Source organism: Epinephelus lanceolatus, chromosome 2 (genome assembly GCF_041903045.1).
Source record: "Epinephelus lanceolatus isolate andai-2023 chromosome 2, ASM4190304v1, whole genome shotgun sequence".
In the NCBI taxonomy this organism is placed as follows: Eukaryota; Metazoa; Chordata; class Actinopteri; order Perciformes; family Serranidae; genus Epinephelus; species Epinephelus lanceolatus.
Window position 1 is genome coordinate 11,285,669 of NC_135735.1, and position 15,017 is coordinate 11,300,685.

The 15,017-nt window shown below is 40.2% G+C and overlaps 1 protein-coding gene across 1 annotated transcript; it reads left to right on the forward strand.

The window, feature by feature from the left end:
* The first annotated feature begins 6,704 nt into the window (after positions 1 to 6,704).
* socs4 (suppressor of cytokine signaling 4) lies at positions 6,705 to 12,100 on the forward strand. The gene is made up of 2 exons (XM_033630262.2): positions 6,705 to 6,785; positions 8,637 to 12,100. Exon 2 carries the CDS (start codon positions 8,657 to 8,659, stop codon positions 9,842 to 9,844), a length of 1,188 nt encoding a protein of 395 aa, XP_033486153.2. The 5' UTR covers positions 6,705 to 6,785; positions 8,637 to 8,656; the 3' UTR covers positions 9,845 to 12,100.
* The last annotated feature ends 2,917 nt before the right edge of the window (positions 12,101 to 15,017 follow it).

A 15,017-nucleotide genomic window follows, 5' to 3' on the forward strand; every position in this document is an offset into this window, starting at 1 on the left:
AATACTCACACATGATATACCTGTGTTTGCACATTCATTTAACCTAATCATAAATTTTATTTAATGTCATTAAGGCTAAAAAAAGCATGGTAGATATCCTTGTAATGCTGTATTCTTCCAACAGTTGTGTCAAGAAAAAAATTAGATATCAAGAGAAAGGACTGTTATTTAAAATGAAACATTATATACATACTGCGGAGGACAGGAAGTAGAATAATCAAATAATAAGGGTGAGAGAATCAATTATACAAAACTAAAAAAGAAAAGAAATTTAGGGCATTAACACATTCTGCAAGTATAATGTCTGACAGTAACACTAACATAAAGTTATTAAGGATAAAAATGCACAAAGACCCTCAAAGATCTGAGCAAACAAACTCCACAGATGGATATTTTCAGGTCTAACATCCACTTCACTTTGAGGCAGCTCGACAGCTCAGGTTGCCGCACAGACAGAGAGTAGAAAAAAAGGTGGAATATTTCTTTAAGTGAGATGTAATGAGACCCTGTGGTGTCTAAAGTGAGAGGTGCAGCGCTGCTGTTGGTCAGAGGAGTCTTCTGATACAGATCAATGAAAACAACTGAGACCAGTGGAGCCAGAGACTCCCTGCTGATTCAATTTACCATCTCTGTAATTCACATGATCATGCTGCCTCTCAGCCAACACACACACACACACACACACACACACACACACATGCACGCACACAATGGTGCAATGTTTTGAAGGCAAACACACACAAATATGGTTAAGAGTGGCAGTCTATTGTCATGACTTGAATGGATGTAAAACACAAGTGCACCAAAATGTAATCATCAATAAATAAAATTAACTCAACTTCGCTTTGACTTGGACTGGGACTCAAATGGAGCAGGAGCTCAGTCCATAGGGACTTGGCTTGGGAATTGGAGGGTTGCTACTTCAAGTCCCTGTCTGGACCAAGTATGGAGCGAGGACTGTTAGCTGGAGCCCTTGAACAAGGCACTGAAGCCTCAACTGCTCAGAGTGCAGCTCCCTCACTCTGGGATCTCTCCATTTAATGCATGTACAGTATAAGTCCTGTTCGTGCATGTGTGTGTATTTCAGGTCTGTGTATGTGTGACAACAGAGTGGAAAAAAATTGAATTCCCCCCCAGGGATTAATAAAGTATACCTTCCTTTTCTTCTTCATACAGGGTCCAAACAACCTGAGATCATGCAGACAGGTGAGCCTGAAAACAAGGGGTGTGTCCTGTTTCACTAAAAATCCATCCTTCTTCCTTCCCCTACCTCCTCCTTTCCTTCATCTACATCAAACTGGAACAACCATTGTTAAAAAGAGGAGGTGGTCTGCAACACCGCGTATCACCCACCTACAATGCAGTCTTGGGAGCCCTCCCCAGATGACTTAACACCCATTTACACCTGATGGCGGGATGGGCCAATGACTCACATGTGACCTCAACGACTCCGTAAGGGTCTTGGATGAGAGGTGCAATGTCTTCAAGAAACTCAAGCAAGTGCAGTTGCCTACGATATAGCACTTAAGATCTTTTCCTTTGGCTTCAGCACTGTCACTTTATCATGCAAATCTATCACCAGACAGGTACATCAAAATTAGACAATTCTGCAAAACCCCAGATTACATTTAGTGACAATGTTTAAGGAAATGTTGTGGGTATGGCAATAACTTCTGGTTAGTGTATGATCAGGGTAAGTCAACTCAAGTGAGAAAGATCAGATGGCTTTCCTCTTACTAACACAGCCAGCTGTGTTTCTTGAAACACACAACCTTATTAACCCATGTAATAACATTCTCAAAAATTGTGAAATTTCACGTTTATGTTTGAAGCTTGTATATGCTCACGTGTCACTCTTATTCTCCTGCTCACTTATTCTTATATTATTGATTTTAAGATTCTTTGGAAGTCCATTTCCACATCAGAGAGAGAGAAAGATATGACATCCGTTTAATGGCACTAAAGGATTACAGCACACCAACATCACTTTATCCTGTTGATAAACAATATTCACAATTTGGATTAATTTTTTTGAAAAACGTTTTTGATTCTTTTGATCTGAGGACCCTTACGGACCAAAGGAATATGAATAGCTTACTGGGTAATCAAGGAATGGACACACATTTCTCTTGTTTACCGTGCTGGTACATCTCAGTACATTTCTGTTTTCTTTGTTAATCACTGTTTCAGTAAAATTAACTCAACGACTGAATTGTGGAGAATCTAACTGAGCTAACAATATGTAGCATCTCCATACTGACAAAAGTTTCAATATTCATATTTGTATGTGCAATCAAAGCGGCTAACTAATGTGAGCTCAAGAAGCCAAAAACCCGCTTTTATACACCCAAAGAACTTCTATAAAAATTAACTGCTTGGCAACAGGGCCGGGCGTCTAATTGAGATAGGCGTTGATTTGTCAAACTATGTAGCCACACTGGGCTAGTAAAAGGGACTGGGCCTTTAAAATGAAGTTTTACAGTGTGCATGTATGTCATTATTTTATCTTATGTTTAATACTAACTTATTATATTTGAGAAGGTTTCTCATTATTTTGAGATAATAAATCATAATTTTAATAAAGTGTCTCTTTATAATGACTTAAAGGATCTTAATTCGTCATACTGGCAAAAATTGGCTTCCATAAAATTCAGACACAAATAAAGAAAAAGTTGGTACTGAAGAATCTGTGTCTGTGATTGCTGTATTAAGAACTTGAATTGTTTGTTGAACCTGCGTTATTTGGCTCCTTGGAGGGAAATGCAGCAAGCCATGAACACTACACTGACATAGTAACACCTTATAAAGTTGACAAGGTGGTGGCGGATAATAGTGTCTTATTTACACATCAAGCAGGCATGGAACAATATTATCATGTATTTGGAATTATTTTTTGGTCCATCTGATGAATGTAAGTCCAATATTAACTCTACTTTTAGCTCTGGTTCTCCCTGAGGTAAAATATCTGGCTCTTCAGTTGATAAATGCACCACTATGTTCACCAGCTTGGTGCCAACTGTGCCTGCTGTTTGTTGAGTTTTCTTCATAGCTGCCTGCTGTGGCTGCTCAGGAAGGCGACAGTGGACTTCAATAGTAAAGTTTCAGGCTGGAGAAGGAAAACAATGAGCTGGAAGATGCTAAAATGCTGTGTAGAGCTGAGAGGAACTGAACAGTCGATTCTCTGTGGTCATATTGCACGTAGCCATTTAATCCACTGTTAATATATACCTATTGATCAGAGCGGCTTTAGGTTTGTGATATGGCCACTTCATCTGTAAAAGATGCAGATTTGTGATGGCATGTTCCGTTCACATTCAGGTCTGTCAGTGAGCAGTCTAAGAATAAAAATAAACCAAAATGATAAGACATGCTTTCACAGAACATGTGCCTCTAACGCTGAGTGCAAACAACCCTCTGAAACTGTAACACATGCATCTTGCAGTTTCACTTCTGACTGCGTAAATGTCAATAAAAAACTATAATAGCCTTCATATAAAAATACAAGCAGAGTAGAGTCTCCATTCAATCAGTCCAGCATCAATTATTCATGACTGCTCCTGTCGGCTGTGCTGCTCTTGGGATCGATGCCTCTGTAATGTGGACTGATACGAGCCCCTGGTCGAGTCCTGGCTGCAGCAGGTTAATGGGCCGACTTGATTTCACCCACTGCAGGAGGCACTTCCTGGATAAAACTCTGCGCCACACCCCACTAACACACTCACACACACTCATGGTAAGTTGGTGCAGCAGATATGAGCAGGCTTCATGTGTGTTTATAGTGTAGACTGTACACAGAATATCTGTAAGGTCCGAGCTTGGTGCTCAGCTCTGCTGCTGCTCACCATCTGTTTCCGTTACTGGAGTCAGACGATATCATTTTGGGAAAGAGCTTAGGGGCTCAAGTGGCACAAGGAAGTGACAGTCTTAAAAGATCACAGAATAATCACCGCATTCAGAAAGAACAAGAATTTAAGGGATTATTTAGTCAAAGCCAAGGTCAAGCCCCTGGTAATGCCAAAACCAAGGGGCTATGGGGAATTTCATACACAACAAATCTGGCTACACAGCAAAGCCAATAATAATGTTTTTAAAACTACGGCCTGAGGAAGCCCTCATACCAAAAACTGTGTTGATTTAATCACCTGTTTAAAATGTGGTACACAGTATGTCGGGGAAACCGGAAATACTCTACTACAAAGGTTCACCCAACACCATTACAAGATTATGCGACAAAAGGAGACCCACAATTCTTTGGTCAGCCATTTTTAAATTCAAGGATGGCCATCGGTGCCACAGTCATCCAAAGTGATCCAAACTGGCTGAAAGAGTCTGGATATCTAAATTAGAGACAATGTACCCCAGAGGCTTCTTGAGCCATAAGTAAGCCTGCCTCAGCGGAGGACAGTGACGGCCAGTGCATTGAATTTCAATTCCAATTTCTGATTTCCATACAACCACGTCGGTCACGTGTTCCTACCCTCTGACCCTGTTTACCTCTGGGTGTTAACATTTGTTTTGGGTGATCAGATCACAAATCCTAAATGTCCTTAAAGTCTCCACTCAAAAATGTGTCTTGATTATTGTTACATGTACTGTACTTCATTTGTATTACTCCACTCTGTGAGTAACTATTAGTGGTCTGTTGTATTAATGTTTAATTGGATCGATGCAATTACAGTGCAGCAATTAAGGCTGTGACGGAAGGAAACAAAAGATTAGTAGATTTTTCTTTCCTGTTTTTTTTTTTTTTTTTTAATCATGCTTTAACTTCATGCTGCTTTTGATAAATTAAGTCTTCCGCTTCAGATCAAGTGTCTTTCTCTCGCTGGTTCACCGGACTCTGTGTGTTTCTCTGTGTGTTTTCCTGTTTGTGTGTGTTTGTGTGTGTTTTCCTCCGATCCATTATTCTTCCCAATCAATTTGTGCCGTCGTTCAATGAAGAGGCTGAATGTTTCATGGAGAGTGCGGTAAATGCTGAGTTTCTGAGAATCTGTGAATGACTTGATGGAAGTGTTGCCTAGTAACACTTATCCTTCTCTGATGTAATCGGATTACATGGTGTGTACAGCTGATGATGCAGCAGATGGCTCTTGCAAGATCTGACATGGCCTGCATAAAAAAAAGTTTTGATTTTAAACACCGTTTGTTGTTGTGTGGTTTCATGTTTCGTGGTGTTTCATTTGTGCAACTTTAAGTCCTTCTGCAGAAGATTCCACATATGAGGAGCTGCAAGTGTAAATGCTCGCTTGCCAAACTCTGTACGTGCCCTGTTCTGAGAATGGAGAGCAGAGACATTTTTTTTATTGTTCTTTTTGCTTAATGTACACACATAAATATGCTGCAAGTAGGCCAAGAATAGCTTCGTGAACAAGAGAATGCTAATGAAGATGTTAGCATATAGCACAAAGCACTTTACCTAAGTGCAGCCTCACAGAGCCTCTAGCAAAGATGTAGACGCTGAAGTTTTGTTTTACTTCAAACACTTACATGTCAGAAATTGAGGACCAGATCTAATGGATAAATCATATGAAATCAGGGGTCAGTTTTATCACTTAAACCACTATTTTCTTTGCTCTTCTTCTTTCTTGCTCATTGGTTCCTGATTTCAGTTTTGACTGAACACTTTGAAGGAGCCAAAGTGAGAAGAGACAAAATTTTAATTTGGATTACCCCTGGGGCCTTCAGCCAAAGTTTAGTTTCAGTTTCTTTACTACTTTTTTTTTTTTGGAGGCAGATAAACTGATCTGGTAGTTTGCCAGAACACGTGGCATTATCATCCTGCCGGGCTGCGTGATAATGTGAAGAGCATTAAATATTCAGTTAAGAGGAAGTTGAGTGTCACTACATTATCTGAGATGTCAGGCATTTATTGATGACTATCCTTTATCTGTTAGGGCTTAGAGGACACACACAACATAAAACCACTGGGAGTAATATTATTTGTCTGATAGATGTAGTCTATTTGTTTCATGAATTATAGATCTCCCAAAATGTCGTCCACGCTGCGTGCATGACATCACCTTGACAGATGAGCCCTCTCAGCAGCACTTGCTGGAAGTTTTAACTGGGAAACTCAAAGGTTATTCAATCAATAAGTGGAGCTTTTTAAAATGCTTGGTTGTTTCCTCTACTGGGCTGAATGGTTAATTAGAGAGATTCTGATACGCCGAAGCGGGTGGTGTGTGCAGGCTGCTCGTAAACCTAAGGAGTACAATCTGTTTGTAGTTTGGCATCCTGCACAGACAGACAAACAGATTTAAAGCTCCCCATGAAATGTGCTTTGATGCTTTAAGTTAAGACATGGGCTGCTGATGAAATTAAAACAACTTAAATCTGTGTGTAGAAATAGAATTACAGGCGGAAATAATTCACTTTGAGAATAAAAAAGCACTCTCTGGCTGCTCTGCTTATCTTTTTCTCTTTCTTTTGGGAGATTGAATCTGTCAATGAATGTGTAAAGGAAATGTAGAAGAAAAAAGAGGATGTCTCAGTACCATTAACCTGAAACAAACCTCCCCTTACACCCCTCCCTCCCCTCTCCCAGCTCAAACCCTCTCAACCCTCCACCTCCCTCTCTCCCTCTTCATTCATTCATTCATTCATTCAGACCCGGCCCTGACAGAAGAGGAAACTGCTGCCCCCTCAGGGATTTGGCATCATAATTATATAGGAAGCGGAACAGTCTGCTGTCTGTTAGAGCTGGAGCTGGCTGCAGGCAGGTCACACATGTCCGCTAATGTGCAGTGGCCATAACATGGATGTGGATGTCTGACACTGTTTGGAAGGTAAGATAATCTTCTGCATTAATCTTCAAAGAGTTAATTACAAGTGATTACGAGCATGTGAGGTTAAACCTCCTGCTGCTGCTCACAGGCTGCTCACTTCCATTACATTATTATTCTCAGAGACCATCTCTGCAAACTGCTGCCATCTATCACTGTATGACTGAAGTGTTGAAACTGTAGCCCTGTAGGCAATTTAAGAAAACTTTCCTCTTGAAGCATCTCATGAATGAAGCATGAAATGTTGTCTGGGTACATGTTAAATCTATTTTAGTGTTTGTTTTTTCTATTTTCATCTGCAGGCTGTTTCTGAACTCTGCAGTTTAAATTTGATTTCTTGCCACTGGAGATGATCAGGAAAAAAACTCCACATCAGCCTGTTAGTCTTGTACCAAGTAATTAGATAGCAGTCCTGCACACACAGATTAAAGGAAATCCTGGAAGTGTTCTTTTTTTAGTTGTGGTGTAACTTAAAAGAATCAGATAAATACATTTTTAAGAAGAGGTTAAAAAAATGTCAGGATAAGGAGTCCATCATTGATTTGAAGAGTTATGTTTATAGCACCATTAAGGTCCCAACTAAAATGCATTCACGAGATCAGGAAGAAAAGGACTTTGCAAAGCCTTACAGAAGTAGGATATCATGGCATCTAGCGGTGAGGATTGCAGATTGCAACCAGCTGAAACTTCTCCTGTGAGCCAAACGTTAACTCACGGTTGTCCTCATTGTTCAAGAGGTCTGTACCAGGAGCTGAATTATCTGCAGAGGTGTCTTCCTCTCCTAAAGAAACAGACCTGGTGATTTAAACTGATAAAAACACCGAACAAAGCAGTTTTCACGTTTCTCTCAGACACTATATGGCATGTCCAAGATGGGCCACTAGCCTAGCACCTGCTAATGTGTGCTGAACTTTTTTCTTTTATAATTTCAAATCCAGATGTTCAGTAGGTTTTTACAGGGAGCTGAATTATCTACTGAGGTCTCCTCTTCTTCAAACGACAGACATGGGGTCTCATTTATAAAACAGTGTGTAGGATCCGTACTAAAAATGAATAGTTGGACTAAAGCCAAAAATGGCGCGTGTCAAAAACTACTCAACAATTTTTACAATCATCCTTCCACCTCTTCATCCAGAGGAACCCTCTTGTTGTGAGGCGACAGTGCTAACCACCCCACCACCATGCCGCCCCTGAATAAATCAGTTTTACATTAAATTTTAAATTAAAGTTTTTCCAATGCTGCTCATCACAGAGGGGCTGTGAGCTACAGTGCCCGATGCCAAACGTGAACAGCCCTATCTAGAGCCAGTGTTTTTCCTGGCTACTGTAGAAACATGGCGGTACAACATGGCCGTCTCGATAAACGAGGACCCACTCCTTATGTAGATATAAATGGCTCATTCAAAGGTAACAAAAACACAATGATTCTTAATTTTCAGGTGATTATAAACTAATGAAAACATACATTTTGTATTATATTCCATTTCTGCCAATATATGCTCCTAAATCCTAAATACTGACCCGTTAAAAAATCGTGAAAAATCTGAATTGATTTGAAGAGTTGGAGAACTCTTAAAGGGTGGTTTATGGCACCATTTAGTTCCCGACTTAAATTGTTCTAAAGAGATCACAGAGTGGACTTTGCAAAGTCTTAAATGATATTTACTGATACTTTTGTGCTCTCTGTGGTGAAAAAACAACATAGAAGTTGTTCCTTTTATCAATGGGGCTTTGTACACTGCTCTATTAAAAGCAACTTTTTGATAATAGATGACATATTGTTTCACAGATGATTTGAGACATGGCCCTGAAATACAGTTATGACAAAGACGTCTGTTTTTTAATGCATAACAGAGTAAGAAGAGGAAGCAGCCATGTCAGAGAAGAAGCCACGAGGTTCCGACACACGTCCCAAAAGTGGCCTCCGCAGCTGGAGTGCAGACAGTTATGTCTGGCGGGGGAAGAAACGCTCCCGGAGCTCTCGAAACGGGTCAAGTCCTGGAGGGCTCGAGATGGAGGGGACAGAGGAGCTGGGTGTACGATCAACATCCTGTCCAAGGCGGCGCAGAGAGAGAAAGTGTAGTTGCAACACTCTTGGGGAAGCATTGACATCTGCAGACATTGATGTAGTGTGTCGGAAGGCCTTGACCCGCCGCTCTCTAAGGCAGAAGTTCCAGGATGCTGTGGGCCAGTGTTTTCCACTGCGCTCTCACCATCACCACCATCATCATCACCACCATGCATCGGGCTCCTCGCGACCCTTCTCAGTGCTGTTCTGGACCAAACGCAAGATCCATGTCTCAGAGCTCATGCAGGACAAGTGTCCTTTCTCGCCCAAGTCTGAACTGGCCCGATGTTGGCACCTTATAAAAAATCAGGCTACCCACTCAAATGCCCTCAAGCACATGGAGGCTCCCCTCAAACCCAGTGTCTCCTCCTCCTCTACCTCCCCACCACAGACGCCTCTCTCCTGGGATGACATCTGCTGCTCTCCTGGAACTGGAGGCACTAATCTGGAGGACTGGGACCCTTCTTGTCCTCATGGGGGAGCAGAGGGCAGCTGTGGCCACACTGACTACATCCTGGTACCGGATCTCCTCCAGATCAACAACAGCTCCTGTTACTGGGGTGTGTTGAACCGCTTTGAGGCAGAGGAGCTCCTGGAGGGCAAACCAGAGGGAACATTTTTGCTCCGAGACTCTGCTCAGGATGAGTTCCTCTTCTCAGTCAGCTTCCGTCGCTACAGCCGCTCCCTGCACGCACGCATTGAGCAGAACGAAAAGCGTTTCAGCTTTGATGTGCGTGACCCGTGCATGTACCGGGATCCCAGTGTGACAGGACTACTGCGACACTACAGTGACCCGGCCACCTGCCTCTTCTTTGAGCCCCTTTTATCCCGACCGCTTCCAAGGACCTTCCCTTTCACCCTGCAGCACCTGTGCAGGGCTGTGATCTGCAGCCACACCACCTACCAGGGCATTGACAACCTGCTGCTGCCACCTCAGCTCAGGGACTACCTCCGACAGTATCACATTAAGTGTGGTGGAGCTTGCGCTGTGTGACAGCCCAAAGCCGGATCATGGAAGGCAAAGACCGGACAAGCCAAGGCAGGTTCTCTTGGCATGAGGCAAGAATTGCCACTGAATTCGAGTAACTTTGCAAATCTCTGATGTCTACAAGGTGCAGAACTGGAGAGGTCTATTGTCAAGAGAAAGAACAACTAAATACACAAAGCCTTCTCTAAAGGTCTGAGTCCTGTAAGAACACATGGAGGTAATGTTTCCTCCTTAAGGGCTGGTTTGAAGCTTCCGGCCACCTTGACAGCTACTGGAGTCAAGTCAAGACTTACTGTGCACATATAATTAAGCAAACATGCCCTTGAACATTTGCCTTAATACCCTTTATGGAGTAAGGATCCCCACCAAGAAAACAACATCACTAAGACCACTTGAAATACTGACTCTTAAAGTTGGAGCACTACCCTACTGACTTCAATCTAATCAGAGTTGTCTTATGCGGGTATCTAGTACCTCTAGTGTCCACTAGAGGAATGGCACCTTCCATGGTTTCTTGGTTGAAACCTCCTTTCATGTAGACTGTGGTGCGTTACTTTAGGCCTCATCCTCACACCCAGTGCTGTCAAAGTTGCGAGGCACAGCGACTCCAACTGCATCTAGTAATATCCAGACAATATTAATCCCTCATTAACTCTCCAATTAAACATTTTTGGACCCTTTCCCTCATTGTTGTGAAATAGTACAGAGTGGTCCTTTCATATCACTGTTGTAGTAACTAATTGCAAAATTCAAATCACATCTACTTTCAAAGACTTTGTGTAAAGACAGTTTGTTTTACCTGATGACGAGAGGACTGTTTTCATCTACAACACAAAATGGATTAAATCAGTGTGGGTGAGAGAAAGACATACAAAGTGACAGAAACAGACATTATTGATTGTGTGGTACAAACACTGTAGACGTCACAAACGTCACCCCCTTATGCCTTTCAACAGTTTGTCTTAACAACCATGATTGTCAGTTCTTATGAAGAGGACTTGAAGTCATTCTTCTCTGCAGCCACAAGATGGCGGCACAGCTGCATTGATTCACCTGTCTTTTTTTAGTCAGTTCAGCTGCTTCTTTACTGTTAAGTCTTGGCAGAAACTCCTCTGTAAATTGGTATTTTAACATCAGTTTTGCCTCGACAGTTTACGCATTGGAGCTACGGTGGCCCTGAAGGCTCAATGCAACACAAGAAACACAAACACAGACAAAATACATACAAACTGTATACAGAAATGCTACAAGTTGTAGTACAGAATACAACAGAATGTTTGGCCAAACTTTACATATTTGATTGTACTCACAGGCTGGGGGTAATGAACGGGCTACAACATTTGTTTCTTCCTCTTTGTATAATTTTTACCAACACAGCAGAACAATAATAACACATTCCAGCTGAGGAATACAATAACATCTATTCACTGATTAGCACAAGGTACTCACTCTCTCTTGTGTATCACTCATACCTGTCCCCACAAAACAAGGGCAGGTAGGAACCAATTCGGGAACATAATGATTCTACATAAACACCGTACACAAAAATAAAAATGAAACAATATACAAAGTACTATAAATGACAGTAGCTCAATAATGCTGAATGTAATTACTGCTTAAATATAGGTAATGTACCCATTAATAAATAACACAGTAACTTCAGTAATTAAAATAACACAAAAATGTAATATGAATATAAATATAGTTAATTTCTATAACAAAAACAGTTTCCATTTTGTTCTGTGTGACTTACAACATTTCTGAATTGTCAGTGTTTTTTTTCTTATAAATGCTGCACATGTTGTAAAAGTGATGAGGTTTTCTTGATTTTCTTGTTTTTCGCTCTGCTTTTGTTGTCTTAAGTTTCAGTGCTTTGAGTTGCCACCATACAGAGAGGAGTTCAGTTCACTATAGGACCAAGCAGAAGTCTCAGTCTTCCCCCTCCAGGCACATGTTGTATTCACCACACTGATATACAAACCAATAAATGCCCTTTACACTGCCTCTGTTGTACGACTGTGTCTCAGGTTTTTTTTGTCACTCTCTGTGCCAATTTAATGGTGCAGCTCAAGTCATGCTTATCCATCTATGCCTGCTCATGCTGCAGCCGTGGGCTCGTGTCACAGTCAGACAAGCTAATGGTATGGAAAATGCCGCTTTTGAAGTATCGCTCTGAAAACAATTCATCCCGCTCTCTGCAAAGGACACCTCTAAATGTCAACGCTTGAGCAGAGCAAATGGAGAGATAAGGACATGAAAAAGACAATTTCTCCCCCATAAGTGGGGGGGATTCAGATTTTCTCAGTTGATTCATGTGTCATTCAGCCTCTCTCCAACAAGCAGTGTAAAAGAAAAAAAAATCTGCCCCTGAGGTGACTTGTTTGAATACAAAACAGTGCATGAAATATTCATCATACAGCCATTAGGTTTTCAGGCATGACAAGTTTGTCTTTTCTTCAGCACTTGTCATACAAATATCAACATTTTACTCCTACATGCTCGAGTAAATTGGCCGTTCTGTTGTTCCTTTTTTCCATTTTGTGTTTTCTATCCATCAGAGTTCTCTATTTGCAGTTGTTGCCAATTAAATTCTTAGTTTTTAGGCTGGTAAATTCTTCCATAATATAAAGGTTTTCCATTTTTAAGGGTGGGTCAGGCTAAATGGCTGTGTATTTCTTTGTTAAAAGAAATTAGATTTACCCGAAACAAAGTATATTAGTCCTGCTTAAAGGAGAATACCATGACATATGAAGGTCAGATAACAAGTCATAACAGAAAATCTAAACCAGAAGGTGTGGAGTTTGAAAGACTTGCAGATTTTTCAGGTATGCTCTACATCAGTGGTTCTCAACTGGTCCAGCCATGGGGTCCAGATTTCTCCTTAGTCATTAGGTTAGGGTCCACACAGTTTGATATATTCTGTGTCATACTTGCGTTTGGCCATGTCGTCAAGCTAGTTTGCTGTCTCTGTTAAGCACCTGTCTGTTATTCACTCACTCTACAGCAGGAAATGGTACTTAAAAATAAAAGCTCTGTGCTGGAAATGTATTGTACTCCAAAATAAAGCGTGTTTTTTACAAACTTGACACGTTTTGCAAGTCATTTGTGGTCCATTCAGGATGGACCTGCAAACCACTTTTGCACCACGACCCACACTACATTTATGTTGCATGATGGGAAATGTAAGGATATTTGAGCCTCAGCTGCTTCGATATTTTTAACTATTAAAAAAAGTCCCCCAGCTTTATCAAAGGTCAGTACTAAATTGCAACATTGACAATGAGGAACGCTTGTCAGATTTACGCCACAGACAAAGTCTATTTTTGCTTTTGATCTCTCCATCTGTGTACATGTCAACGCTCAGTCAATGGACAGAGTTCAGGAGCCACATCTATTGATTTTCCTGAACCATATACATGAAATATTAATGTTGTCTTGTATGATCCAGTTAGCCAGCATCATTTTTCAGCACCTCAAACACCAACGTCTTGTGTTACATTAGATCCAGGATACATTTGATATCTAAATCTGAGAAATGAAACACTGGTTTTTACGTTTTGAGTTCATCCAGGACGACTTACAGTCACGTGCAGCCTAAAACACACACATCAGGTCTGTTGTACATGTCCTAATTCTTACACACACTGTTGTATTTCAGTGGTGTGATATTTAGACACCCAGCTGCCTGCCAACAGAGCACTTCCTGTTGCACTAATCAAAGCCTCCCCTGAGAAGCCATTCAAACAGGTGAGTGGAGATTCAGTCAGGTGGTGGCAGGTTGTCTTTGGCAGCCAAGAGGTGCATACAGAGCTTATAAATAATCAAATAATTAAAAGCATGAGTGAATGAACTTAACTTTCTGTTTCATTTAGGTGCTTTGCAATGTAAAAAGTGGTCTGAAATATATGATTTGAGCCCCAGTTGGAGTTAATGTGAGAATGAAGGAATATTAATCAAACCTCAAATAGTTGTTTTTAATGCAGATACACTGAATCTAACTTTTCATACATTTGTATTATTAAAACAAATGAATAACACAATTACTATTCCTACTTTGTCAGACAGAGTACGATGATGGAAGTCAATAAAGTTGCGCCAGAAAACCTACTATGCTACTACAAGAGCTTGAATTGGGACATTTTGCAAATATTGTACCTTTTTACTTCACTATATTTATCTGACCACTTTACTTTACATTAGAATAAGCTCCACATTTACCAGCTGAAACCCAATGAGGACCAACCGAGATTTCAGTGTTAATTTCTAGTTGAAAACTGGTGGATATTGAACATCTAAGATCTCTTTTCACCCTCTTTTCAACCAGCTAAAATGCAGTTACAGCATCAATGTGTCAAAATGACAACTTTGTTTAATTATTTTGATGATTTGTTCAGATGTATGTTAAAGGAGAGGTGATACTGATTGGTGTGTAAGGTATTTCTCCAAATTCATATTGTACAGGTAGATGAAATGTGGTTCACAAAAATAGGTAATTTCAATGCATTTAATGGTTCACATAAAATGTCTGTACATTCTACTTAAGTAGAAAGTTAACTTTAAATTGACATTAATTCATCACTAATTACCATACAGTAATCTAATATACATGAGTCTGAAGCAGACCGTACTTTAACTTTTGGTACTTCAAACTTTTACTAATTAAAAAAATATTATTTCTATGTTGGTTTTATATACTTTTATTATTTTTATTTTACTTTCTCTACTTATCTGTACTAAACCTGGCTGTACTAGTACTCCGGCAACATCTGAATTTTCCCACTGGGGATCAATAAAGGTTTATAGATAGACAGTAGAATTTTGATTGCATGAGTTTTACTTGTAACAGAGTATTTTTACCCTGAAGAATTCATACTAGTAATTAAATATGCTTTTAACTGGTTTTACACTGGTAACTTGTATTCTTACTCTTACCTTTACATAGTTGTAAGAGCGTACAATCAATTGCACCAATTCATTGGAAGAGAAGAATAATTTTCATAATGACTCCATCAAACAAACATCTAAATAAGTAAATATTAGCTTCTGACATGGATTTATAGTTTGTTACAAATTTAATACACTCAAAATAGCATTAAATTGAAATTAAAAACAACTTTTAAAAAGGCATTTAATTAAGGATTTTAGGTTATGACTATAAAATTCCCTGGTAAGATTAAAA